Source organism: Nerophis lumbriciformis, linkage group LG06, assembly GCF_033978685.3.
Source record: "Nerophis lumbriciformis linkage group LG06, RoL_Nlum_v2.1, whole genome shotgun sequence".
In the NCBI taxonomy this organism is placed as follows: domain Eukaryota; kingdom Metazoa; phylum Chordata; class Actinopteri; order Syngnathiformes; family Syngnathidae; genus Nerophis; species Nerophis lumbriciformis.
Genome location: NC_084553.2, coordinates 30,031,294 through 30,058,485, shown reverse-complemented (window position 1 = coordinate 30,058,485; position 27,192 = coordinate 30,031,294). Strand labels below are relative to the sequence as shown.

Here is a 27,192-nt window from a genome sequence, read left to right as displayed (position 1 = left end):
GGTTTGAGGAATGTAGAATGCAGGAAGTATTTTCAAAAACGTGTCTGCATGACGTGACAAAAAAGCTTGTTCACAAAAGGAGGCAGGAGGTTATACAGACAATGCACTTTGCACAGATGGCCTCTTTAACCAAAGTAAATATAGAGGAACCAGAGGGGACCCCTCAAATCATCCCCCGCAGGGATTCTGCACCATTGAAGGCTAGACTGGGGCTAACTCTGAAAGCTGCATATCTGGATTGCAGCCAGACGTTATTCGAGGTCAAAGGGCACCGCATTATCCCGCCCTGCACACTTCTCTCTTCGACCCACCTTTGAACGCACTGTAAAGTCTGGTTCAAGTCCAAACACATGCGTCACAAAAGTAGCCTTGTCACTGATACAGAATTTTTATCAAACAAATGGGAAAGACACATTTTGCTGATACTTACGACAACTCATGGTATATAAATAAATGTGTTTGTGTAACAAAACTCTTCTACTTCTAAACCACTGCACATAAAAGGGTGAAAATATGTAAATATTTCTCACACAGCTCAATGTACACTAAGCAAAGCAAGCACGAGAAAGTTAGCAACAAGTACATTTATCCCTTGTTTATTGCTGTTAATTGGATATGGATATGACCCCGATAAATTTATTTCCACAAGTAGGAATCATAAATCATACATTTAATATTTTAAAATCGAGAGCATAAAAACATGTTTAAAATCTTCTAAATATGTTTTTCCAAATTATGAAAATACCTCTAGAGCAGGGGTAGGGAACCTATGGCTCTCGAGCCAGATGTGGCTCTTTTGATGACTGCATCTGGCTGTCAGATAAATCTTAGCTGACACTGCTTAACATGATAAGTAATGAGTAATTCCGCTGGTAATCACAGTGTTAAAAATAACGTTCAAAATATAAAACATTCTCATGCGTTTTAATCCATCCATTCGTTTCTACCGCACCTGTTCAGGAACTTGCACCTAAATGGTAAGAAGTATTTTATTTATTATTGGTTAGCTTCAGAATAACAATGTTATTAAAAAGAATAAGAGACTTATTATACTCTAAAAATGTTGGTCTTACTTAAAAATGCACGCATTTAGTTTTTTTTTCAGTGTTAAAAAATATTATATGGCTCTCACGGAAATACATTTTAAAGTATTTGGCTTTCATGGCTCTCTCAGCCAAAAAGGTTTCTGACCCGTGCTCTAGAGCATGGGTGTCAAACTCTGGCCCGCGGGCCAAATTTGGCCCGCCGTGGAATTTCACTTGGCCCTTGAGGAGATATCAAATTAACACTAGAGCTGGCCTGCCGATCATATACAGCGGCGGTGCCGCGGTACCACCGCATTCACCGCTAATTCTCATACTTGTCTACCCTCCCGGGAAACTCCCAAATTTCAGTGCCCCTCCCGAATATAGTCACGTTCGAATTTCATCCAGTTTAACGAGTGCTGGCCTAGTCACATAATATATGCGGCTTCTGCACTCTTACTAAAGTGAATGCCATGCATACTTGATCAACAGCGATACAGGTTACACTGAGGGTGGCTGTATAAAACAACTTTAACACTGTTACAAATATACACCACACTGTGAACCCACACCAAACAAGAATGACAAACACATTTCAGGAGAACATCCGCACCGTGACACAACATAAACACAACAGAACAAATACCCAGAACCCTTTGCAGCACTAACTCTTCCGGGACGTTTAAAGTCCTGAATGGTTGGTTTATTCATTGTTATTTTATTTTCAAATTTATTAGCCTGTGGAAAAAGTTAATGTTGATATTTACCTCAGAAGGCTGCAAATAGAAAAGAGGCATTCATTTTTTATTTAAATTGTATTTGATACGCCATAGATAATTTTTAATTATTATTATTATTTTTTGAAACTCGATTTTGCATGTCACTATACAGTTATATAAGCCTTGCTTGTTCAATATTCAATGCAAAACTTGGGTCCCTATTAAATGGTTAATTTGTTCAACCTTGGCCCGCGGCTTTGTTCAGTTTTAAATTTTGGCCCACTCTGTATTTGAGTTTGACACCCCTGCTCTAGAGACACCATTTAGTCACCTTTATACTCTTTTAATCCAAAATAGCTGAGTCACTAAATAACTCACGATACTGAACAGCATGCTATAATTGGTTTGGTCTCCTCTAGTAACCAGTACTACTGCAGTATTGATATTTTTAAGTTTGGCCATGTTCATGCTTGAAAATGCTTAATGTGGGACCAAAAAATTGAATAGGCTTTACAAAATATCCCCAAAAATATCCATGGTATAGTGAAGCCACAATATTTGAAGTGAAATGTGGCCAGGGACGACTGTTTGTTTTTGTTTTACATACCTGATCTCTGATTTTAGGACATAAACAAATTGATAAACGTACTGTATCTTAAAATGTGTTTTTGACATTGATTTTACATATTTAATCCTGTTTAGAAATTAACTTTTTACAGTGTACGGCCTGACCTTTAATGAGTCCGAGTGAGGCCCCCCCCTGTTGACTTTGGCCCCTTGGCTTTGCACGTTAAGGCCATGGTCACTAACCTGGGCTTTCGTATTGATAGTGATTTTAAATTGGACCGTCAGAGTGTCACAGTGGTGAAAGATAGCTTTTTTAATTTACGTCACCTGGCCAAAGTTAAAAACCTTCTTTCCAGGAAACAGTTTGAGACAGTAATCCATGCCTTTATCACATCTCGGCTGGATTACTGTAACTCTTTGTATTTTGGAATCAGTCAGTCTTCCCTCTCACGTCTGCAGCTGGTTCAAAATGCAGCTGCTCGACTTTTAACAAGCACAATCAAAAGAGAGCACATTGCTCTTGTTTGAGCCTCACTTCACTGGCTGCCTGTGTCTTTTAGAGTCCATCTTAAAATTATTTTTATTTGTTTTTAAGTCCTGACATGGTCTTTCCCCTCCTTACCTCTCTGAGCTGCTCCACCTCCATGCCTCCACCCAGTCCCTTAGGTCAGCTGATCAGCTGATCCTGGAGGTACCCAAATCAAAGCGCAAGCTCAGAGGGGACAGTGCATTTTCTGTTGCGGGTCCCAAACTCTGGAACGATCTCCCTCTCCATGTGAGACAGGCCAATTCTTTGGCTACTTTTAAGACTCTTCTTAAAACCCATTTTGACTCACTAGCATAAGACTTTGAACTGTTTAAACAGTTTTTAACTTTTTAACTGCCTTAACAAATTGCTCAAGATAATTTGTATCTGCTCTTTTTATGTGCATATATATTTATTTTACCTCTGTTTTAAATTATATATTTCAGTCTATCCTTTGTCTTTATTTCTCTGCTTTTTGTGTGTTTACTTGTTTGTGGTGTACAGCCCTTTGTTTTCAACTGTGGTTGAATAATAAAGTTGGTACGGTATATTAAATGTTAACTTCAATGCTGATGCAATCTGGTTCAGATCTGAATTCAACCTGAATTGATGTTACAGCTTCTGACCCTTCAGAAACAAAAAAATAAATACATTTAAAAGTTTGACCGTAACATTTATGTTTTTTAATATTTTACATAAAATAGATATATACAATTCATTATTGTTATTGTTTTATTTTATTTCAATTTATGTTTTATTTGTTTATTTTATTTGTTTATACTTCATTATTATTGTATATATTGTATATACAATTTTATTATTGTATATACAAATGTAATGGGAAAAAACCTATCATTAATAAACAAACAAACCAAAACAAAAAATTCCTAACCAATGAAAACCCCCAAGGCTGTAGAAGAAAAGTAAATGTTAAAACCTGATCGCATATGGTGTCAATGAAATAGGAGTCACTTACATTTGACTGCCCTGCATTAACTCAATGAGGTCAGTGAAAAGGACGTCTCGGTTCCTTTCACAGAATCCGTCTGCGTCGTAGGACACCTGGAATGGAGGACAGCGTCATTACAAATGAAGCAGGATAAGGTTAAGCTGTTTAAAAGTGCAGCTTGATGAAAATAGCACATGTGGAGTCTTACTAACAAGTAGATTATAATATATAGGCGGGTAGATGGGGTTCAGGTACAGAGAAAAAGACCCTCCTAGGTGTTGTGTTGCATTAAAAGAACAGTATAAATTCAGTCATTTAATTCATTCACTTTTGTAGCCTAAAAAAAGGAGGAATGTTTAAAGACTGGCTAGGAGAGCCCCTCAAGTCTTCATAGGACGGCTCATTAAGCCTGTGGCAAGTGTGCCAAGCTAAGGCCACCAAACATCTGGAGGACAGGGGACGGACTGCCTCTGCCCAAAAATGAAGGTAAATATTAAAAAGATGATGTCATGTTGTTACACAGCAGTCAAGCTCAACTTATAAATACACAAAGAAGAGGTGGATTAATCCAGACGCCTACCAGAAGCATATGTCATATTTATGGCAGCTCATATAAAGCGGGAGCAGCGGCAATTCCCATACGGACATCACCAAAAATAACATTTTAATAACCGTCTAAGTGCTCTACTAATGTAAGTACAACATGGAAAAATTACTGTTTATAATATAGGGAGTATGGCGAAGTTTTAACTGTGCCACAAAATCAGCCTTACAAAAGATAATAATACTCATTATACTGATTCTATAAAATTATGGACACAATACTGCCTTTGAACCACTTCTAGCTAGATGAGCCCGCCCCAAGTATACACCCGCCCCTTCATAAAGAACATAAGAAAAATAACAAAACAATAAGGCTTTGCAAAACATTTTAAAATAAAGCCTGATGCTGCCCTGTCAGCTACAGACATGGGAACTTTAAATTTGATCTATTTTGTTTTTCTTCAGCAAAAAGGCTAACATAGCATGACCGACTGTTAGCGCTGTAGCTCACATAGCTATGCTAGTATTGCTAACAATTCTATCCTCTTGTCCCACTTCTCAATGTTACATTATCGTTGTACTGTATGTGATAAATGTATGGCATCTAATGCAGTGGACAAGTGTAGAGTTACAGTCTACCTGAAAAAGTGGACGAACACAGCTCATTAGCATTGAAGCTACAGGCATGCAAAACAGCGTGTTCCCGTAGGGTTTACTAAAGCACAATACTCGCTCAGTGGCATTGTGGTTAGAGTGTCCGCCCTGAGACTGGAAGGTCGTGAGTTCAAACCCCGGCCGAGTCATACCAAAGACTATAAAAATGAGACCCATTGCCTCCCTGCTTGGCAATCAGCATCAAGGGTTGGAATTGGGGGTTAAATCACCAAATGATTCCCGAGCGCAGCCACCGCTGCTGCTCATTGCTCCCCTCACCTCCCAGGGGGTAAACAAGGGGATTGGTCAAACGCAGAGGAGGATTTCACCACACCTAGTGTGTGTGACTATCGTTGGGACTTTAACTTTAAATTTTTAAACTGTATAATTTTCAACATCTGGGCTAGATTTTGAGGCAGCACACTTCTAATACACTACTGTGGGACCTGTGACCTGACAGTTATGTAAAATATCTGCACTCTATCCTACTGAGTGCTCTATTTGTTTAATGTAATACATTGATACAGGCCAATAGATTGTGCAGGTGTACCTAATGAATGGTCCAGCTGGCGTAGTGCTTAAAGCAAATATACAGACCAACCTTGCCAGCGTAGTGGTGGATGATGAAGCCTTGGTTCCAGCTGTTGAAGTGCTCATGAGTTTTGATCTGACCCCGCAGCTTCTGAAGCAGGGTCTGGTCAGCCCCCTCGCCCACTGCATGCATGGTGGCGCACACGTCGTCCAGGATGCACATGATGCCAGGAGGATTCTTGGAAAAGCAAAGTAATGGTGGTTGGAGTGGGGGAAGAACACCATTCGAGGTTGATTATTAATGGCCTCAATAGTCTAGCTGTTTGTGAGGATTATCTGTCCATAAAGAAGGGCTGTACAAGTGAAGCAATGTGGATCTTACTGGACACACACTGCCCTGTTTGAGTCCACAGTCTTAACGGTAAAGTCTGTCCAACACTAATGCCTTGTTAAAGGCAACAGCTGAAGAATAAGGCGCTGATATAGATATCTTTGCCACCTCTCAAACGGGACTGATGTTTGCTTTAAAGCACTTGTTCATTGGATTTAACGTCTCAGTTAGTGAGACTCTATGGATGTTTTTTTTGTGCTACATTTAACATAAAACCAAACAGATAAAAATATGAACTAATTCGTTAATATATATATATATTAATAAAATATTAAAGCGATACATTTCAATATAATTAAACCTTGACATTTGATTACATAATGTCATTAAATGGCATGAAGCCCATTAAATATATATAATAATCATGAATTAACTTATTTGGAAAATAATAATAATAATTTAATTCATAATTTATAATTATGTCTATTTAGATTATGCTAATACAATTTAACAAAATAATGGACTTAAGTGTCTTCACAATTTACTGAAGTCATATTTTAATTATCTATTTTATTTGCAATTGTATTAATGACATTTTGCCAGAAAAACAAAAGCCAAATTTTACAAAACATACAGAACATTACAGCAAAAAATAGGAAGAAAACACATTTATATTTATCAATTAAATAATGCATTGGATTAATGCTGTAAGACTGAAAAAAAGAGTTTGCTTTTACAAAAAGAAAATAATAGTTCTTTTGGTGACAGTTTTAAAATGACACTTTCAGAAGTATTACTTTAACAATGTGTATTTATATAATATTGTAGTCCTAGTTTGCGGAGGTGTAGTGCTGCGCTGCATCATATTGGGAAGGGTTTGTAACATTTCAGTGACCTTATAGGCCTCTGCTTTCACTATGATGAGCGCAAGATACACAACTGAAAGCTTTAACGGTAACAAACATTTTTTTAAATGATTATCCCTCGGGCAGTGTCAATCATAATTCAAATGGTCGCAAATAATGAGCAATATTTTAATTTAATGACAATTAAACAATGTTGGATGTATGTTGCCTATACTTTACTTTGCTCTCAATTAGATCGCAGACAATCTTGTTATTGAAGTACTCAATGGGACTCCACTTGATGCCCTCCTGAACATATTCCTCCTACAAACACAAAGTATAGAGAATAAGTACATGAACCATTTTATGAGGTTGAAAATAAAAGAAAAGTATCAATGTTGAAGAAGAATGTCACCTGCTCTGCTTTTAGTGTAAGCTCAATGAATATTTGCTGCAGTTTTTCATTCACAAAGTTGATGCAGAACTGCTCAAAGCCGTTTTTCTGAAGAGGGAGACAATATGGTTAATAAAAGGCAAACACGTCTTTCGCTGAGGACGGATATCCTCTAAACTTAACAGGCTTTGTTTGGAGCCAAAAGCTTATTAAGAGGAAGGCTGCATTGTGTAATTCACATCACATACAAACAATAGACCTTAGGAACGAGAGCCTTCTGTGTGATGCTCGCCTGCATCTTCCTGTCTGATGACCTTTTGCAAAAGAACTGTTGGCTTTGATTGGATTCTAATACACAGACTCTAATGCTGACTTCTTATAAGGAATACAAAGCAGTGCAACAACAATCCCATGATGCAAACTAAACAAACATAATCAGATTAGACGTGCATGTCGCAGCTGCTCCATCAGCCCAATCTGCATTGTTGAGAATTTAAGTCTTATCCTGTATGTTTAATCTCTTTAAAGGAATAATGGTAAGAACTATTCATTTAATGTACACTCAAAGCCAGGTTGTCAAACACTTACTTGGAATATCTCAAAACCGTAAATGTCCAAGACGCCAATATTCAACTCCTGTTCTTGCTTCACTATGGCTTTGTTGATAGACTGCGAACACAATTCAATTCAGTTGAAACTTTGTTCCATTCTTAATAAAAATCTAGTCATGTTTAAAACATTTATATACTGTACATACCTCCACCAGGTAGTCAAAAACACGTGAGTGCAGTGCTTTAGTGAGGGCGTCTCTTGTGTAACACGCCTGCTCCACGTTTAAAGTCACGTCAATCGACTCATGGGTACTCCCCCATTTGCTGTCCATCTTTCGGCTGGTCACTTTCTCCTTCAGACGGTTCTGGTCAATTCCCAGTAAAAAGGCAGGGAAGGCTAGAACTATAAGAGTAATGTAAAATTAATTTAATGTCTACCTTGACCTATTAATGGTCATGAATGAGTCACAAGGTCAGGGGCTTTGGAATAGTCAAAAGTCAATTACAGTACACGTATACAGTGTTTATACACACTCACATTCATACCAATAATACCAATAATTCAGATTAAAAAAAAATTAAATCTGATCTTGTTCACATTTTCAAAAAAAATCAAGTAGGTCTCAGTCCTGGCGCATTTGAGGCAGTTTCAAAGAATTGGTTCAACCGGAGTCAACATTTCCTTATAGGGGTAATATTATGATTTTACATTTTAAAAGCTTCCTTGTAGTCTACATACTGTAACATATAATGGTGGTGTTTTGGTCAAACTTTTCAAAGATTTGGTTTTACTGACCATTTTCAAGATGCTTTCTGACTGTTTCTTCAGAATGTGCCGTTTTGTGGGTGGCCCTACATGCCAAAGTCTACCTGCAGACCAGGCCGTCTTCAAATAAGTCTCCGCTTTGTCAGCCATGTTGTAGTTTTTAGCGCTTCCATATCGAGTCTACTGACATGTATAAGTTAGAACTATGCACTTCTAATTATTAGAATTGGCATGGATTTTAGTATTCATGTACATAGAATAGAATAGAAAGTACTTTATTGATCCCTGGGGGAAATTCAGCACCACAGTTCGCTCACAATAGACAGTAATAATAATAAATAATATAATGTATATACTGTATATATAATATATTATATATATATAATCAGAGGTGGGTAGTAACGCGCTACATTTACTCCGTTACATGTACTTGAGTAACTTTTGGGATAAATTGTACTTCTAAGAGTAGTTTTAATGCAACATACTTTTACTATTACTTGAGTATATTTATAGAGAAGAAACGCTACTTTTACTCCGCTACTTTTATCTACATTCAGCTCGCTACTCGCTACTAATTTTTATCGATCTGTTAATGCACGCTTTGTTTGTTTTGGTCTGTCAGACAGACCTTCACAGTGCCTGCGTTTCAACAAATACAGTCACTGGTGACGTTCACTCTGTTCCACCAATCAGATGCAGTCACTGGTGACGTTGGACCAATCAAACAGAGCCAGGGGTCACATGACCTGACTTAAACAAGTTGAAAAACTTATTGGGGTGTTACCATTTAGTGGTCAATTGTACGGAATATGTACTGTACTGTGCAATCCACTAATACAAGTTCCAATCAATCAATCAAAAGTGTGAAGGAAAAAAGAATTTTTTTTATTTCAACCGTAAACCCCGTCAAAAGCCTAAAGACTGACTGCACAGTTCCTGTCTTCACAATAAAAGTGCCGCTCCATGGCGCCTGCGCTTTCAAAATAAGAGTCTCCGAAAGCCTGCGCAAACAAGCTAGCAAGCTACGGAGTTTGCCGCCAATGTATTTCTTGTAAAGTGTATAAAAACGAATATGGAAGCTGGACATATAAGATGCCAAAAACCAACCACTTTCATGTGGTATTGGACAGAAAGGAGGAACTTTTTTTCTCCTCCATTTGAAAACGTGGACGTTTGTCATCACTACTGTCTGATTCCAATCAATGCAAGTCATCAGAATCAGGTAATACACCAACTTATATTCTTGTCTTCATGAAAGAAAGGAATCTATATGTGTTAAACATGCATGTATATTCATTAAAACACTATTAACATGCAAACAAAAACGGCAAAAAATATATATATAAATTATATATTGTATATATCAATGTATGTATATATATAAATATATATATATATATATATATATATATATATATATATATATATATATATATATATATATATATGTATGTATGTATGTATGTGTGTGTGTGTGTGTATATATATATATATATATATATATATATATATATATATATATGATATGTGTGTGTATGTTACTCATCAGTTACTCAGTACTTGAGTAGTTTTTTTACAACATACTTTTTACTTTTACTCAAGTAAATATTTGGGTGACTACTCCTTACTTTTACTTGAGTAATAAATCTCTAAAGTAACAGTACTCTTACTTGAGTACAATTTCTGGCTACTCTACCCACCTCTGTATATAATATATAAATAATATAAATATATTCTACATACACTCTACCCCACAACAAGAGGATAGAGAACAATGAGGAACTCATTGACTACAACTTTGGACAACAACTGAATAAAGATGGCGGACTCGTGCAAAGCTCTTCGGATAATCCTCTACCATATATGGATATATCCCCATATGTAACAAAGGCAAAATACGTCACTAAAGTCTCACATTTCTAACGACTTGTCTGGGAGTTTAGAAGAAGGCAAGATTGTTTTCGAAATATCCCCACCATGCCTCCATGGTTTGATTTCACATTTTTGGGACTTATGGAAATTCCAAATACACAAAAACAGGTATCAACAGGTAAGAAAAGTTGGTTTTGCATATTAACTCCCCTTTAACCAAATTATTTGGCATCGGACATGGATGTCAAATCATCGTGGGCCACATCACAGTTACAGCTTGTAACTGTGAAACATTTATAATATAACCATCAGTACAATCAACTCATGATATTTTACAATTTACCCTTCATTTGATTATTATCATTGTTTACAAACAAACTGATAAAAAAAATTGCTTTAAAATCAGAAGTCAAGGTGACAAGTTTCAAAAAGGGTTACGATGACCCCAAAAAAATGTAACAGGTTGCTGTATCAAATAATAAAAACATTTTCGGGTAAGAAAAACTGCAGCTACATGTAGTCTGTTTTCCTTTGTGTCCCAATTTAAAAACATATAGCAAGAAAGATGAAGTGTCGTATTATTCGCAGGCTTTGGCGGGCCACATAAAAATGATGCGGGGGGCCAGATGTGTTTGACACCTGCACCGTAGGAGAAGACGAAGGAAGAAGCCAACAATTTTGTCTCTCACTCTCGTTTGTGGGCCGTTTGCTTAGTTGTGTGTTCAGTGGAGCATGTGGGCGAGCAGTCGGAGGTAGGCATCTTTTTTTCACCTGTTTTCTACTAATTTGCCGACTATTACTTTTTGTAATCGTAAATTTTGGCGAAGAATTATGACGCTAATCGCTTTTTGATGACATATTGTCCAGATGAATGCGACCCAATGGTTCAGAATGCAGTCACATTGGATACATATCTGATTCATATCCACATGCGAAAATGGGTTGAATTTGAAAAATAAAAAATTGCACAGATGGATTTTGCACTGAGACGGATAATTAAGATTAAAGAAATCAGGTACATGTCACATACAGTATATATGTTTTTGGACTCTGGGAGGAAACGCACACAAGCATGGTGAGAACATGCAAACACCACAGGCTAAGATTGAAACCCACAACTCTATTGGCTGTGAGGCAGACGTGTTAACCCGATGCGCTGCCAAACGATACAAAAATTGGTGATCCAAAATTGCAAGAAAGCCACGAGTGCAAACAGAAGTACATTGTAATTTTTGCAAAGCAGTAACCGTTCTTCTACATAAACCAGGTACAAATCTTCTGATGTCAGTGTTTGCAAAGTTAGCAAACAGTGGCATTTTTGGTCATTACACAACTGAAAGAATATAAGTTGTGAAAAATAAGTGCTGAATACAATCTGCTAAAAAAAAAAGTGTGAGCACATAGCAGACACCAACTTGATGCTGTCCCGAGAGCCCCTCCCTGCCTTATTAGCGTGACTCACTTCCTAAAAGGAAATGGCCCTAAGGTCGGCACATTGACTGCGTCTGGGAATGTGTTAGTCCACTGCCATAGTTCTCTTTTTGGACTGTGGGCTGGGGAATATAGTCTATAGGCCAGGTCAGTGGAGCATGTGCAAAATATTTTTTTGTGTTAAGTGGGGATTGGACCCTAATTTGTACCATGGGAGTTTGTTTTTTTTAGTCAAAGTGGCAGTTTGCTGAACCGTAGCGCAGAGGCAGAAAAATCAAACACAAAAGCAGAGAGCCACCCTATACTGCAGCGTGAGCAGTATAGGGTGAGTGTAAGGTGGAGCCACTTACACTCTTCACTCTCCACAGCAGCGTAGTTGCCAGCTTCCTTGAAGCTGATGTTGCCAACGTGTAGGACTCCAGCCACAATCTGAAGCACCATGGCACGGTCCACGTCTGAAATGCCAATCACTTTCATGGCATGCTGAGGAGACACAGAGAAAACGGTCATCTTTTATTGGTAGATGCACTCACTGCTGTCACAAATACACTTGCATTAAAAAGCATTAAAACTAAAGCATGGGTAAAAGTGATAGCAGGGAAAATCATGTACCATGGTCTCCTGGAAGTCATTTTTGTCGTCAATGTCTTCCACTTTGTAGGACCCAGACTGGTTGAGGTAAGTGTAATAATCCAAAGTTGTGATTCCCAGGCTATTTTTCTGCTCGCCACCGGCGCCCTCAATTAACTGCACACACAACAACATCATTATTATACAAGTTCACATCTGCTCTGCATTCTATGTGCTCTTCTTTACATTGAAAATACCCAAACAGTATTTGTTTCTTCAACAAATGCACTCTAAATAACATCTCTCCAAGTGAGTCAGAGCTATTCTTCCTGTCACTCAAAAGATACCCAAGTGAGCTTAAGATGCTAACTTTGAGGACAATGGTGAACTTTAAAAAACAACTGTTAAGCAGATAATCACCTTTTTATCGTACTTTACCATTTTTAATTCATGATTATAGAGATTCATTGTCATTTTATTTTTTCCAAAGACAGGTTTTGAAAAACAACAGTACTCTAAACTTTGGGTTTGTGTCATATTTAGGTCATCACATGGCATATTTTGAAAATGATCAAATAATTCGGAAAATTATTTTGAATGAACAATGGACACATTTGGACAAAAACATTAGAGCACTAAGGTAACATTCTGTGTAGGCGTTGTTGGTCTGCAACCCACAGAATGGCAGGCAAAGTGCAGGCCTTTTGTTAAGAACAACCGAGGGAGCACCAGCAAGTTCGAATTGAAAGAGTGCAGCAGGGAAGTGCACAAAAAGCTAACACGGCTAGGAAGCATAGGGAAAGCCATGCAGCACATCAAAGAACAAAGTACAACGATCCAGCCCTGTCCTATAAAGAAAGCTGCTTAAGAGGCTCCTGATTGGTAACCAGCGCAAGTGTGTCCTAGTTGTTAGTGATGGGTTAAACGATACTGAAGCATCGATACTTTATCAAGGACTGATGCCGTGTCTCTCGATGTGTATGTCACTGAAAGAAAAAAACATGTAACCTATACAGCTGTTGTATCATTTTATGGTAAAGTGGAAAATGTTGTTTGTCATGAGGGACAGCTTGTACTGTCTAAAGTCGGAGGATGCGTTGCATTTGACATCGGTTTTCTTCTCCTTCATTGATCTAAATGGAACCAAGAAAATGGTAAAATTCCGAAATGTTGGATCATTTTGCTCTTATAGCACCAAATAAGGTAAATGTTATAATTTTGCTGTTTACTCTTTGGCTCGTTGACCAGAGTTGCGCATTTCATATTCTTTTCTGCACATCTATTTGTTAAAATAACCCCAAAACAATATTTGCACACTATTCTTTTTATTTGCAGGTCAAAAGTAATGACTCATATTCCAACAGATGGCGGATGACCAGTGCAGTGTTAATACAGCTAGTGAGTGTGCCACACACTCAGTGAGGCTTCATTTACCCATCACTATTGAGTGCCAATCAGGGACAGGTGACGGAGCCAGCGTTCAGACTACAGACAAACAGGAAGTCGAAACATCAATAAAAGCACTGGAAGGGAAATAATACAAAACACAGGAACATAAATAAACAAGGTCCAAAACGAGGACACAAGTATGCCTTAATAGACCTTTCTTTATGGACTGAGAACTTGAAATGGTGCTCTGGAAACATAAAATTACCTATAATGTCCATTATGTCATGTCTATAGTGTCACTTTTAGGCCCGAACAGTGTCCTAGTGATTGGCATGTTTGCCTCCCAGTCAGGAGATCGAGAGTTTGGATATAAGTTTGGCCATTTCTGTGTGGAGTTTGCGTCTTGCCCCTGTGTGTTTACGTGTGTGTGTGCGTGCGCGGCTGCATGCTTGCATGGTCGTGCGTGGCTGCGTGCTTGTGTGTGTGTACGTGTGTGTGCGTGTGTGTGTATGTGAGAATTTTCTTCAGGTACTCCAGCTTCCTCTCACATTTTTTCAACATGCATGTTAGGTTAACTGGAGACTACAGTAAATTGTCCATAATTGCGAACAGTTTAACTTATTTGTATGAACTATATGTGTCCTGTGATTGGCTGGCGACCAGTCCATAGTGTATGTCGCCTATGACCCTAGATCAGCTGAGATAAGCTCTGTGACCCTATAAAAATGGATTGATGTCTTGAAGAATTAGGAAACAAGTTGTAGTATAATTTCCTGATCTCTGATGTACTTCAGTTTTTTAACTGTGGTTGTTGTTAAAGTGCTTTATAAATAAATCGATCCTTAAGAGATGTGTCCTAATACAACCGCCTGATTTTCCCTCCCAGACACTGTTGGTGAGCCAACTGTTTCCTCATGGTGCACTCCAGGTCCAAAATAGTCCCCACCTGATAGAATATATGGAAACTCCTCTCGCCAGGATTCCGCATGACGACACGTGACTTCTCCAGAAGGAAGTTGGAGATTTTCCCGCCGTCTGGTTCGCCGCCACTGCTGAACTGGATTTCGAAGTATTTTCCCTGATGGATGACAGAGAGACGTTTTCAGCATTAGATTGGGCTGTATGGAGCTTACATACAGAAGCTGTGGCCTCTGACGTGCTGCTGGGTGTCTGTCAAGTGCGGAGCGTGTGCTTCATATGAACATTTTACTGCCTTTCTTACCAGACGGGCAAGTAATGTAATATATTTTCCAGTCGCTTTCAAATAGTGAGTGCAAGACCGACAGAGAACAGAGACAGGATTTAGCCAAAGACGCTACCTCAAAAGTTGGTTGTTGGAGCCAAAATAAATACAACTTATCCAAAAGTGGACCTCAGCTCCCCAACTACTATGTTGTAATTTAACTATTAACTAAACCACACTGGTTTACTCTGACAAAAAGTTCTGAGTATTTCGAAAACTTTTAAATATTTTGAAGTGATGGTTTAGTTTTTTCAAACATGCATATAAAGTTACATGGAAGTGTGTCTCGTGTTTAGTTACACAATTCAACATGTCTGAAAAGGAGTGTGAAGAAGCAGATCGTATTTAATCCTACTTTTTTTCTGTCACAGCAATTACCAACAACTTGTTCACTTCTTGTGTTCCAGTTTAACATTTTCTTTGTAATATACAATAAAAGTATGTAATGGTAGAGTATATTACATTTGTGAATAGCCTTTATGGTATACTGTGGTAATACAACTTCAGAGTGCCCCAACTTAAAAGTGTTTTGAGATAAGAGCTGTCTCTCTACTAATTTTCATGCTTTGTGCTTTTATGCTTTGCAAGAAAAAATTGTGTAACAAACATCCCTGCCATTAGCTGATGTAGCAAATGTCACAGTAAACCCTGTAAGATCCGCTCAAAACTTCTCTTCTTATTCGCTAGCCTTGGCTTATAGCTACAGATGGACATAACTTAGTGTTTCTAACCATGGGAACAAAGAAAGTGAATATGAAGTCCAGTGCCGAGAAGACGAAGTGGATTATATTCATTGAATTAAAGAAAGAAATCATCAAAAACATGATTGATCGAGCGTGGAGCCAGCTTGGCAAATCAATTTAACCACTGCTAGTCTAGCCATAGCAGAATGAGTCTAATGCCAGTCAAAGATGGTAAAATAATTTTACAAACCCCGTTTCCATATGAGTTGGGAAATTGTGTTAGATGTAAATATAAACGGAACACAATGATTTGCAAATCATTTTCAACCCATATTCAGTTGAATATGCTACAAAGACAACATATTTGATGTTCAAACTGATAAACATTTTTTTTTGCAAATAATCATTAAAGGGGAACATTATCACAATTTCAGAAGGGTTAAAACCATTAAAAATCAGTTTCCAGTGGCTTTTTTTTATTTTTCGAAGTTTTTTTCAAAATTTTACCCATCACGCAATATCCCTAAAAAAAGCTTCAAAGTGCCTGATTTTAACCATCGTTATATACACCCGTCCATTTTCCTGTGACGTCACATAGTGATGCCAACACAAACAAACATGGCGCATAGAACAGCAAGCTATAGCGACATTAGCTCGGATTCAGACTCGGATTTCAGCGGCTTAAGCGATTCAACAGATTACGCATGTATTGAAACGGATGGTTGTAGTGTGGAGGCAGGTAGCGAAAACGAAATTGAAGAAGAAACTGAAGCTATTGAGCCATATCGGTTTGAACCGTATGCAAGCGAAACCGACGAAAACGACACGACAGCCAGCGACACGGGAGAAAGCGAGGACGAATTCGGCGATCGCCTTTTAACTAACGATTGGTATGTGTTTGTTTGGCATTAAAGGAAACTAACAACTATGAACTAGGTTTACAGCATATGAAATACATTTGGCAACAACATGCACTTTGAGAGTGCAGACAGCCCAATTTTTATCAATTAATATATTCTGTAGACATACCCTCATCAGCTATCTTTTCCTGAAAGCTGATCTGTCTAGTTTTGGAGTTGATGTCAGCAGGCCAGGGAAGCTAGGGTCGATATTCTTCTCTTGATCATCCTCGGTGGCATAAGGGACGGTGTGAGCCAAGACATCCAGGGGCTTTAGCTCGCTCGTCTGCGGGAACAAACTGCCGCCATTGCTTGCCGTGCTACCGAGGTCCTTTGTCCCTGAATTGCTCACACACTCCGGCAGATTCAATGGGGGTCTGGCGGCAGATTTCTTTTGACTTTATTGTTAGAAATGCATCTGCTTTGAGTGTCGCAGGATATCCACACATTCTTGCCATCTCTGTCGTAGCATAGCTTTCGTTGGTAAAGTGTGCGGAACAAACGTCCAATTTCTTGCCACTTTCGCATCTTTGGGCCACTGGTGCAACTTGAATCCGTCCCTGTTCGTGTTGTTACACCCTCCGACAACACACCGACGAGGCGTGATGTCTCCAAGGTACGGAAACAGTCGAAAAAACGGAAAATAACAGAGCTGATTTGACTCGGTGTTTGAGAAAATGGCGGATTGCTTCCCGATGTGACTTCACAACGTGACGTCATCGCTCCGAGAGCGAATAATAGAAAGGCGTTTAATTCGCCAAAATTCACCCATTTAGAGTTCGGAAATCGGTTAAAAAAATATATGGTCTTTTTTCTGCAACATCAAGGTATATATTGACGCTTACATAGGTCTGGTGATAATGTTCCCCTTTAACTTTAGAAATTGATGCCAGCAACACGTGACAAAGAAGTTGGGAAAGGTGGCAATAAATACTGATAAAGTTGAGGAATGCTCATCAAACACTTATTTGGAACATCCCACAGGTGTGCAGGCTAATTGGGAACAGGTGGGTGCCATGATTGGGTATAAAAACACCTTCCCAAAAAATGCTCAGTCTTTCACAAGAAAGTATGGGGCGAGGTACACCCCTTTGTCCACAACTGCGTGAGCAAATAGTCAAACAGTTTAAGAACAACGTTTCTATAAGTGAAATTGCAAAAAATTTAGGGATTTCAACATCTACGGTCCATAATATCATCAAAAGGTTCAGAGAATCTGGAGAAATCGCTCCACGTAAGCGGCATGGCCGGAAACCAACATTAAATGACCGTGACCTTCGATCCCTCAGACGGCACTGTATCAAAAACCGACATCAATCTCTAAAGGATATCACCACATGGGCTCAGGAACACTTCAGAAAACCACTGTCACTAAATACAGTTTGTCGCTACATCTGTAAGTGCAAGTTAAAGCTTTACTATGCAAAGCGAAAGCCATTTATCAACAACATCAAGAAACGCAGCCGGCTTCTCTGGGCCCGAGATCATCTAAGATGGACTCATGCAAAGTGGAAAAGTGTTCTGTGGTCTGACGAGTCCACATTTTAAATTGTTTTTGGAAATATTCGACATCGTGTCATCCGGACCAAAGGGGAAGCGAACCATCCAGACTGTTATCGACGCAAAGTTCAAAAGCCAGCATCTGTGATGGTATGGAGGTGCATTAGTGCCTAAGGCATGGGTAACTTACACATCTATGAAGGCACCATTAATGCTGAAAGATACATTTATGTTCTAAGTTAATTATTATTTGCAAAAAAAAAAAAAAAACTTTATGAGTTTGAACATCAAATATGTTGTCTTTGTAATGCATTCAATTGAATATGGGTTGAAAAGGATTTGCAAATCATTGTATTCCGTTTATATTTACATCTAACATGATTTCCCAACTCATATGGAAACAGGGTTTGTAAAACGGAAGACATTTACCATTACCTCCCTGCTTGGCACTCAGCATCAAGGGTTGGAATTGGGGGTTAAATCACCAAAATGATTCCCGAGTGCGGCCACCGTACTTTAACTTTAACTTTATTAAAATATGGAAAAGCTGCTGATGGCGTGTCCACTCTTCAAGGTAAAGTACTATACATTATTATCAGAGGTGGGTAGTAACCCGCTACATTTACTCCGTTACATCTACTTGAGTAACTTTTGGGATACATTGTACTTCTAAGAGTAGTTTTAATGCAACATACTTTTACTTTTACTTAAGTATATTTATAGAGAAGGAACGCTACTTTTACTCCGCTACTTTTATCTACATTCAGCTCGCTACTCGCTACTAATTTTTATCGATCTGTTAATGCACGCTTTGTTTGTTTTGGTCTGTCAGACAGACCGTCAAAGTGCCTGCCTTACTGGTGACGTTTCACTTCGTTCCACCAATCAGATGCAGTCACTGGTGACGTTGGACCAATCAAACAGAGCCAGGTGGTCACATGACCTGACTTAAACAAGTTGAAAAACTTATTCGGGTGTTACCATTTAGTGGTCAATTGTACGGAATGTGTACTGTACTGTGCAATCTAATAATAAAAGTTCCAATCAATCAATCAATCAAAAGTGTGAAGGAAAAAAGATACTTTTTTATTTCAACCGCACGAGGACGTTCCTGTCTTCACAATAAAAGTGCCGCTCCATCGCGCCTGCGCTTTCAAAACAAGAGTCTCCGAAAGCCAGCGCAAACAAGCTAGCAAGCTACGGAGTTTGACGCCAATATATTTCTTGTAAAGTGTATAAAAACAACTATGGAAGCTGGACAAATAAGATGCCAAAAACCCACCACTTTCATGTGGTATTAGACAGAAAGGAAGAACTTTTCTTCTCCTCCATTTGAAAACGTGGACGTTATCATCACAACTGTCTGATTACAATCAACGCAAGTCATCAGAATCAGGTAATACACCAACTTATATTGTTGTCTTCATGAAAGAAAGGAATCTATATGTTAAACATGCATGTATATTCATTAAAACACCTTTAACATGTAAACAAAAACAGCAAAATAAATACATATAAATTATATACTGTATATATCAATGTATATGTATGTATGTATATATGTATGTATGTATATATGTATATATATATATATATATATATATATATATATATGATACGAGTGTGTATGTTACTCATCAGTTACTCAGTACTTGAGTAGTTTTTTCACAACATACTTTTTACTTTTACTCAAGTAAATATTTGGGTGACTACTCCTTACTTTTACTTGAGTAATAAATCTCTAAAGTAACAGTACTCTTACTTGAGTACAATTTCTGGCTACTCTACCCACCTCTGATTATTATTACATTACTTCAAAAACTACTGTAGTTGTTAGTGGTGCATTCTATTTTAACATTTTATAATAATACTAGACTATTTTAAAAATTTTTAAAGTTTGTTTTCCTTTTTAAAGTGCATGTTGCAAGTTAAAATGGTGTTGTTTTGGGTGGAACAAGCACCACTTCATTTCAATCAATGGGAAACTCGTTGATTAGAGTTAGTTGATTAGGCTCTTTGATTTGAGATAGAAGTGTTTTGAGTTAAGAGCTGTGTCACAGAACCAATCAAGCTTGTAAGTTGAGGTAATACTGTAATGTAAATAAACACAGGCTAAGAGTTGACAGTATAATATAACAAATGCTTCTCAATAAGTTAGTGCGAATTATTGTCAAGTCTTCTTACAAATCTACTTGAGTTGTTGTTCCTCACAGTCTTGGCGTTGCCAAAAGCCTCCAACAGTGGGTTGGATTGCAGGATGATGTCTTTGACGTGCTGCAAAGACACACAGGGACATTGTGAGGACATCTTACACACACAGCTGAGTGCATCAAGTGAAAACACCACATTCGCAAATGTGACTCTGGAACTTCCCCCTCACACGTTGCTGTACAACACACACACAGACAGAAAATCTGGAGGACATCCTACCTGGTGATTGAAATGACAGACTTGAAGCAAAAAAATAATAAAACCTTGAACTTTTTACACTGTAGATAAACAATCGTGATATTTCCACGAAAAAGTACGTTTTTTTTCTTTTTGCCATTTTTTGGCATCCTTTTGTATAGAATGTAAACAACAGTTTGGCAATACCAAAAAAAGTTGAGTTAAGCTCATTATCAACTCCAAATTCAAATGTTATCCCACTGCCATTGCAGCACAGGCATTTCCTCATCACATTTAGATATGTATCCAATCAAGAGACGTGGACAGGACAATTGCTTATTTTGGAGGTTAACAGATGGCTAGAAGGGGTGGGCTATATTAAGAAGAGGCTTTATCTTTTGTTAAATAAACACACTATAACAAATTCAACATAGGTAAAATGTACCAAGCAGTTAAAAACATTTAAATAAAAAACAGACTACATGTCAGCTTTTTGGTGAACATGACAAATCATTATTATCAGTGTGATATCTATTACAACTATTTACTTTCCGTGTGGGCCCAATCCTTTGCATATGCCACAGGTCATTAAAAAAAAGCTTTGGGCCATCACTTTGGATAACCCTGAATTAGATAAAGACAAGAGCTTTTAAGACGTGAAAAACCTAATAATAAAAAAGACATATACACAGTGTATGTTCCCAATAATTAAAAAATAGGTCTTGCCTGCACCCGAGGTCCGCCTCCTGACACTCTGGAGATGTAGCCCATAATGTATTTGGCCGCCACAGTCTTACCGGCTCCACTCTCACCACTAAAAAAATAGACAGAAACATATTGCATTTGTTTACTAATTTCCTATTCATGTTGTTTGATGTACTATGTACTAAGTATGTAATAGTGTTATCTTTTGAAACATTTACATAGTACATAGTGCTTCAAGTGGCTTGTTCAGGTGATTAAACCACATTAAGTAATGTAATGTAACGTCAACATCTGACTGAAACTGTTATTCTTATTTATTACATTTGTAACGGAGAGTCTTGTAAGGTGACAGCTACCTTAAAATGCTGGCATATGTTATTCAACAACTGCACTGTAAAACAAAATCTGCACAATTTATGGTAAAATACCCAAAACTGTGGTTGCCAGGAATTCACCATAAAAGAATTGAGGGCCAATTTTAATGTTACTAATCAACCTATCCTCAAGTGCATGTCTTTGGAGGTGGGATGAAGCCAGAGTACCTTGAGAGAACGCAGCCAGGCACAGAAAGAACACTCCACACCTAAAGACCCCCCCGCCTGGGAATCAAACTCAAGACCACCTCACTTTGAGGCACGAGCGTTAACCACTGTGCCTTTACTTTCACCAATACTAATTAATAACTGCAAAATGCCTGTGTTTCCAAGACATGTGAGCAGTACATGAGGATTTGAACCTGAAAGTATTTGTGGATTTTAACCTGAAAGTATTTGTACAAACTTTCATTCGACAACTCACAACGTAGCCTTTCGCAACATGTTCCTTCAAGTGAGCCTTAAATGATGTTAAATAATGTAGCTGCTTGCAACCAGTTCCAACACACTTAAACACACAGCGTGGTTCATTCTGATGCAATTTTCAATGGAGCACACATACATAACCCCTCAATGTCTGAAACAACTTGCCACAAAGATAAACAAGAAAACATGTTGTTAGCCAAAAGTTAACTAGGCTAATGCTTTAACACAAACCCCTAAAACAATTAAGGTATGCTGTAAATTTAAATGTAAAATATGCAAAATCTTTAATTTAGACAAATTAATACTGTACCGTACATTTTTTAGTATTTGCTTGCTTGTGACATTACAGTATTTGCAAATGCATTGCACACTTTTTCATTATTCTCACAGTAAAGTAATGTGTTTTCTATGTGTTATAACCATAGTAATTTAGGTTATCTACTGTTTCTTGGTTTGCAGGAATCCACTGCATTTTTGATGAACTTTTTGTGATCTTACGGTGTTTTACTGTTGCTATTTAACAATTGCTTGCCTTAGTTTTTAACTGTCATTTTTTTACAGTGTTCAAGGACTTCCCAATGTTAGTTTTTTTTTGGTCTTCTTTTCGTTGTTCTGTATTATACTGTAAAAGCAAATTTAAAAAAATAAAAAAGGATGACAGCTGACATGGTGCAAGGTCACTATACAGGAGGAAAGGACAGCAGCAGTAAACTTGGGAGGTACTTTTGTTTATGTCTAAATCTCCTTGGACACAACACTGTCGTCTAGTGCTAAAAAAATAACAAGCGCACAATTTCTGCCTTCACAGTAAAATGGTTGTGCATTACATACTGTCTTGACTGCGCTAAGAAAATGAGGTTCTGACAAAAAATTCTTACATCTTTAGATTATTATTTTGCACTTGGAAGAATCAATACCTTAAAGCAATTTGCAGTGATGGAATATTGCAGTACAAGGAACTTTCAACTTCTTTCCTTTTAAAAAAAAATGGCAATTTTGAGACCCAAGAGTCTTGCTTACATTTCAAGTTTAAACTATCCAATTTACAAGTTTGCACTTAAAGCCTGTTTATACTGAAGAGAACAACTTTGTATCAGAGTTGATACATTTTCATTTATATTATTATTATTATTATTAAGTTTAGATCGAATCGAATCATGATTAATAATTTTGGAACCTTATGAATCGATTTAGTAAATTGGCCACGATACCAGTCATAGTACTGACATAAATGACAATTTTTAACCAGCAGAGCTACATTCGAAAACATACATTTAATACGTAGTCTCAAGATCAAACTTGAAACGGAGTATGAAGTGGTTACCATGGCCACTGCCGAAAAGGCTGCGACGGCAAAGTAACAAACTCTTGACTTTCTGAGTAAAGACAAATATCCAAAAAAAACGAACAGGCAAAAATAATCACTTTAGAGGTGGTTAAATGTATTGCTTCTAATAACCAGCCCAATTTGGTTGTGAAGAATGGGGTTTTTTGCCGTCTTTTACAACAGATGTCTTTAACAGGTGGCCATTTAAGTACTGTAGGGCGGTCGTGACATTTATTTTTTCATTTGACTTTTTTATATTCCTTTAGAAATTTCTGTCTTTTCAAAATGTGCCGTTTTGTGGGCGTCTTATTTATGTCCGGAAGCCCTTTTCCAGGCCAATCCCCCTTCGACTGCATCTCCTTTCCGTCAACCATGTTGTAGCTTTTAGAGCTTAGGAGCCGACACAGATATTAGTTCGAACTCCACGCTACTTCACATTACAAATGGCAACGGTGCCCCACAACAAGAGAATAGAGAAAAATAAGGAACTTATTGACAACAACTTTAGACTACGTCTAAATAAAAAAGGGTGGACTTGCGCAAAGCTCTTCGGGTAAACCCCCACCATATATGGAGGTGTCAGCTGACGTGCCAGTAACTGAGGCAAATTCGGACACTAAAATCTCAAATTCCAAATGGCTCATTTATGTAAAGGAAAAAGTGTTTCACTAATATCTCCCCTACGCCTCTATGGTTTGAAATACTATTTCAGGAGTTATGGTATCCCAAATACACAAAAACAGGTGCAAACAGGTAAGAAAAGTTGGTTTGACTGTTAAGTTGTAGTTTAAGCATGATACCTACATGCATACTACATCCTTAAAATTAATAAATAAGATGGAGTGGGACAGGCGACGACATGAAAATCCTGTTGAGTGCACGCTTAGTGTTCATCTCTATTCCCATACACTACACGCTACTTTCCCTCCTTGACTTTCAGGTCATAGTTATTTAGACGCTTGTGGTTTGGCATCGGAGGACTGCTGTTTTTTCTCCTGCGACTTCAAGTTGAGCTGGCTCGGTAAATGCTGTGTGAGAAACACAGCTGCAGCCTGTTAGCGGCGGCCAGAGGAAGTCATGGGAGCCACTCTTCTATTAACCCTCCCCCTGTAGTCCAGAACCTCGTCAGCTTGGTCAGGCCCTCCTCGCAACTCACTTTTAAGTGCTCACGGAACGAGTTTTTTTAATCTGCATTCTATTTTTAAGCACATAAGTTATCAGCGCGGTGGGGGTCAATTGTAGAGATTTATCAACCAAACCAAGATAACAATTAACTTCCATTAATCATTACTGACATAAACTCAAAAGGGAGACAACAGCAATGTGTCGCCTCACAGAACTGTGTGATCTATAAATTATATTGATAACTAGAAAAGCACAGGGAGAACACAGACCCTCACCATACCCTACATCCCAATAGTAAAACAAAGTCCTGAATCAACATACTGATCTTAATTAGCACATTTTGCGTATTCCATTTCTAACATCTTGTGAAAGTTTAATCAAAATGTGCCTTTAGCGTTTTGATTAGGGAGGTTGCAATCAGGGCTAATGTGTTGCCAATTCCGATCATGAGTGAGATCGGCCAATATAGTAATACTACCCTCACTATCGACACCACCAATTTAAGGATCTCTCCGGTCTCTTCTTACGTGTTGTGTACTGACTGACTGTGACAATAAGGACACCAGCGGTATAGCTCGGCTGGTAGAGTGGCCGTGCCAGCAACTTGAGGGTTGCAGGTTTGATCCCCGCTTCCGCCATCCTAGTCACTGCCGTTGTGTCCTTGGGCAAGACACTTTACCCACCTGCTCCCAGTGCCACCCACACTGGTTTAAAAATGTAACTTAGATATTGGGTTTCAGTATGTAAAGCGCTTTGAGTCACTTGAGAAAAGCGCTATATAAATATAATTCACTTCACTTCACTTCACTAACAGTTGTTACAATATTATCTTCTCTCTAGATTCTTATTGATCTACTTATTAAAGTCCTGTTAGTAGCTGCTTACCTTCTGCTGCAACGTGGTTCCATCTACACTTCTTAAAGTTTACTAAGCACCTGTTTTGTGGTGTTTTTTCAAGCTATGTTAGCTTAGCTTTTAGCATGCCTAGTGAAAGGCTTTCTTTTGATGTTTATCCCTGTTCTCTAGTGATAATAATAATACTCGATGATGATACTTAAGATACTAAGAAATGCTATTTATTTGCCGTAATGAAGGTGATTATTGCTAGTTTAGAGGAGCAGCTTTACATTGTGTAGGGAGACACATAGGTAATAAGCTGTTTGCCGCTTGTGAGCCAGAGAGGATTGGTGTTTGTGATCGGCATTAAAAGGCATTAGTCAGCAATGGCCAATCACATACTTTTTTACGAAAACTGGTAGCCATCCCTGATGAAAACAAATCTTTTTAGCAAGTTCAAAATAGCTTAGTCCAACTTGGTTTTGTTCACAAATCCACACACAATTAATTATATTAACCATCTTAATCCAAAATATTATATTCTTTAAATAAATATTTTAGATTTAAATAAACACACTTACATGTATACTGTAGTTCATGTTTGGACATAAGAAAACTAGAAATATAATTAAAATTAAAGGCAACGTAATAGCCATACACTCTCACTCACAACATAAGACAGAGATCCTCAAACTGTGGTACGTGTACCACTTGTGGGACCCGGGTTCCATCTAGTGGTATGCCAAATAGTTACTTGATTTAAAGTACAGTGTTTTATTTTTTTTTTATTGAAACACAGTGTTAGAGTTAAAACAGTGAGTAATGTTACAGTGGCCACAAATATTAAATACATTTGTTAAATAAAACATCTGCCTTGTTTATAATGAATACTTAGAGGCCTACTACACTACTGTTTTAATGTTGGTCCTTATGGTGGTACTTGTGTAAACTAACATTACTATTCCTGAATTACTGCACACAATAGGGTGAAAATATGCCAAACTATTCATCCCTACTGTGTTGCCTGACCCATTCTTTTTCTGACAAACACCACATGGTAGCGCTGTTATCAAGTCACATAAGTTGGACTAATTTGAAATTTCTCATACAGCTTGATGCACCTTAAAAGCACTCTATGTAACTTTAGTGGGTGTAACACAATTGTCACCAAATTCAGCACACATCTTTAAGGGACTGACAAGCACATGTATGTGCATGATTGGTAGAAAAACATGGCCGCCATACATACACTATAATGCCAAAAGTATTTGGCCACCCATCCAAATGATCAGAATCAGATGTCCTAATCACTTGGCCCGGCCACAGGTGTATAAAATCAAGCACTTAGGCATGGAGACTGTTTCTACAAACATTTGTGAAAGAATGGGCAGCTCTCAGGAGCTCAGTGATTTCCAGCGTGGAACTGTCATAGGTTACCAGGAGAACGGTAATTTTTTGGTTGTGTTTTCCGCTCCATTTGCTGAATGCCGATATACAATATATATCTAAATATTTTTTCCGTAAAGTAAAAACAAAACACAAAACAGTCCTACTTACCTACAGTCCTACTTACCTTAGTAAGTCAATATTTTTAATTAGTAATTTACTAAGTCAAAATAATGACTTACTAAGTCAAATTAATGACTTACTGTAAGTAAGCGTTTGCAATAAGCGTTTGAAAAAAAGAGTTAAAAGTAGGGCCACATGCTGACATATGCTCAACTCATCATGATTAATGTATTACAGCATTTGGGAAGCCTGTAGTAGATTTTTATAATGTAAATGTTATATTTTTTTATCAACATATGATAGGAGGGACCCTGCCATTCAAAACTAGGCTGCTACATTACTAATGATTAATGTAACTATAGCTGAAAAAATAGTACAATAGCAATAGGAGAGACTATTCATCCCCGAACACCATGGAGTTCATGTAGGCGTTATGATGCATTTATATTATTATATAATCTATCAGAGACAGCTTCATGAAACTCTTCATTTAACATGTCATTTTTTGCTGCT

The 27,192-nt window shown here is 37.9% G+C and overlaps 1 protein-coding gene across 2 annotated transcripts in view; it reads right to left on the bottom strand.

Annotated features, from left to right (window-relative positions):
- Positions 1-27,192, bottom strand: part of myo1ea (myosin IEa) — a 105,377-nt gene that overhangs the window by 34,230 nt on the left and 43,955 nt on the right. For both annotated transcript variants that reach the window (XM_061964071.1, XM_061964070.1), the window contains exons 5-15: positions 21,103-21,190; positions 20,173-20,262; positions 14,610-14,741; positions 12,317-12,451; positions 12,055-12,187; positions 7,842-8,038; positions 7,673-7,753; positions 7,106-7,192; positions 6,931-7,014; positions 5,585-5,752; positions 3,814-3,899 (exon numbers count right to left, since the gene is read on the bottom strand). In XM_061964071.1, coding sequence (XP_061820055.1) covers positions 3,814-3,899; positions 5,585-5,752; positions 6,931-7,014; positions 7,106-7,192; positions 7,673-7,753; positions 7,842-8,038; positions 12,055-12,187; positions 12,317-12,451; positions 14,610-14,741; positions 20,173-20,262; positions 21,103-21,190 — 1,281 coding nt within the window. The remainder of the gene's footprint in view (positions 1-3,813; positions 3,900-5,584; positions 5,753-6,930; positions 7,015-7,105; positions 7,193-7,672; positions 7,754-7,841; positions 8,039-12,054; positions 12,188-12,316; positions 12,452-14,609; positions 14,742-20,172; positions 20,263-21,102; positions 21,191-27,192) is intronic.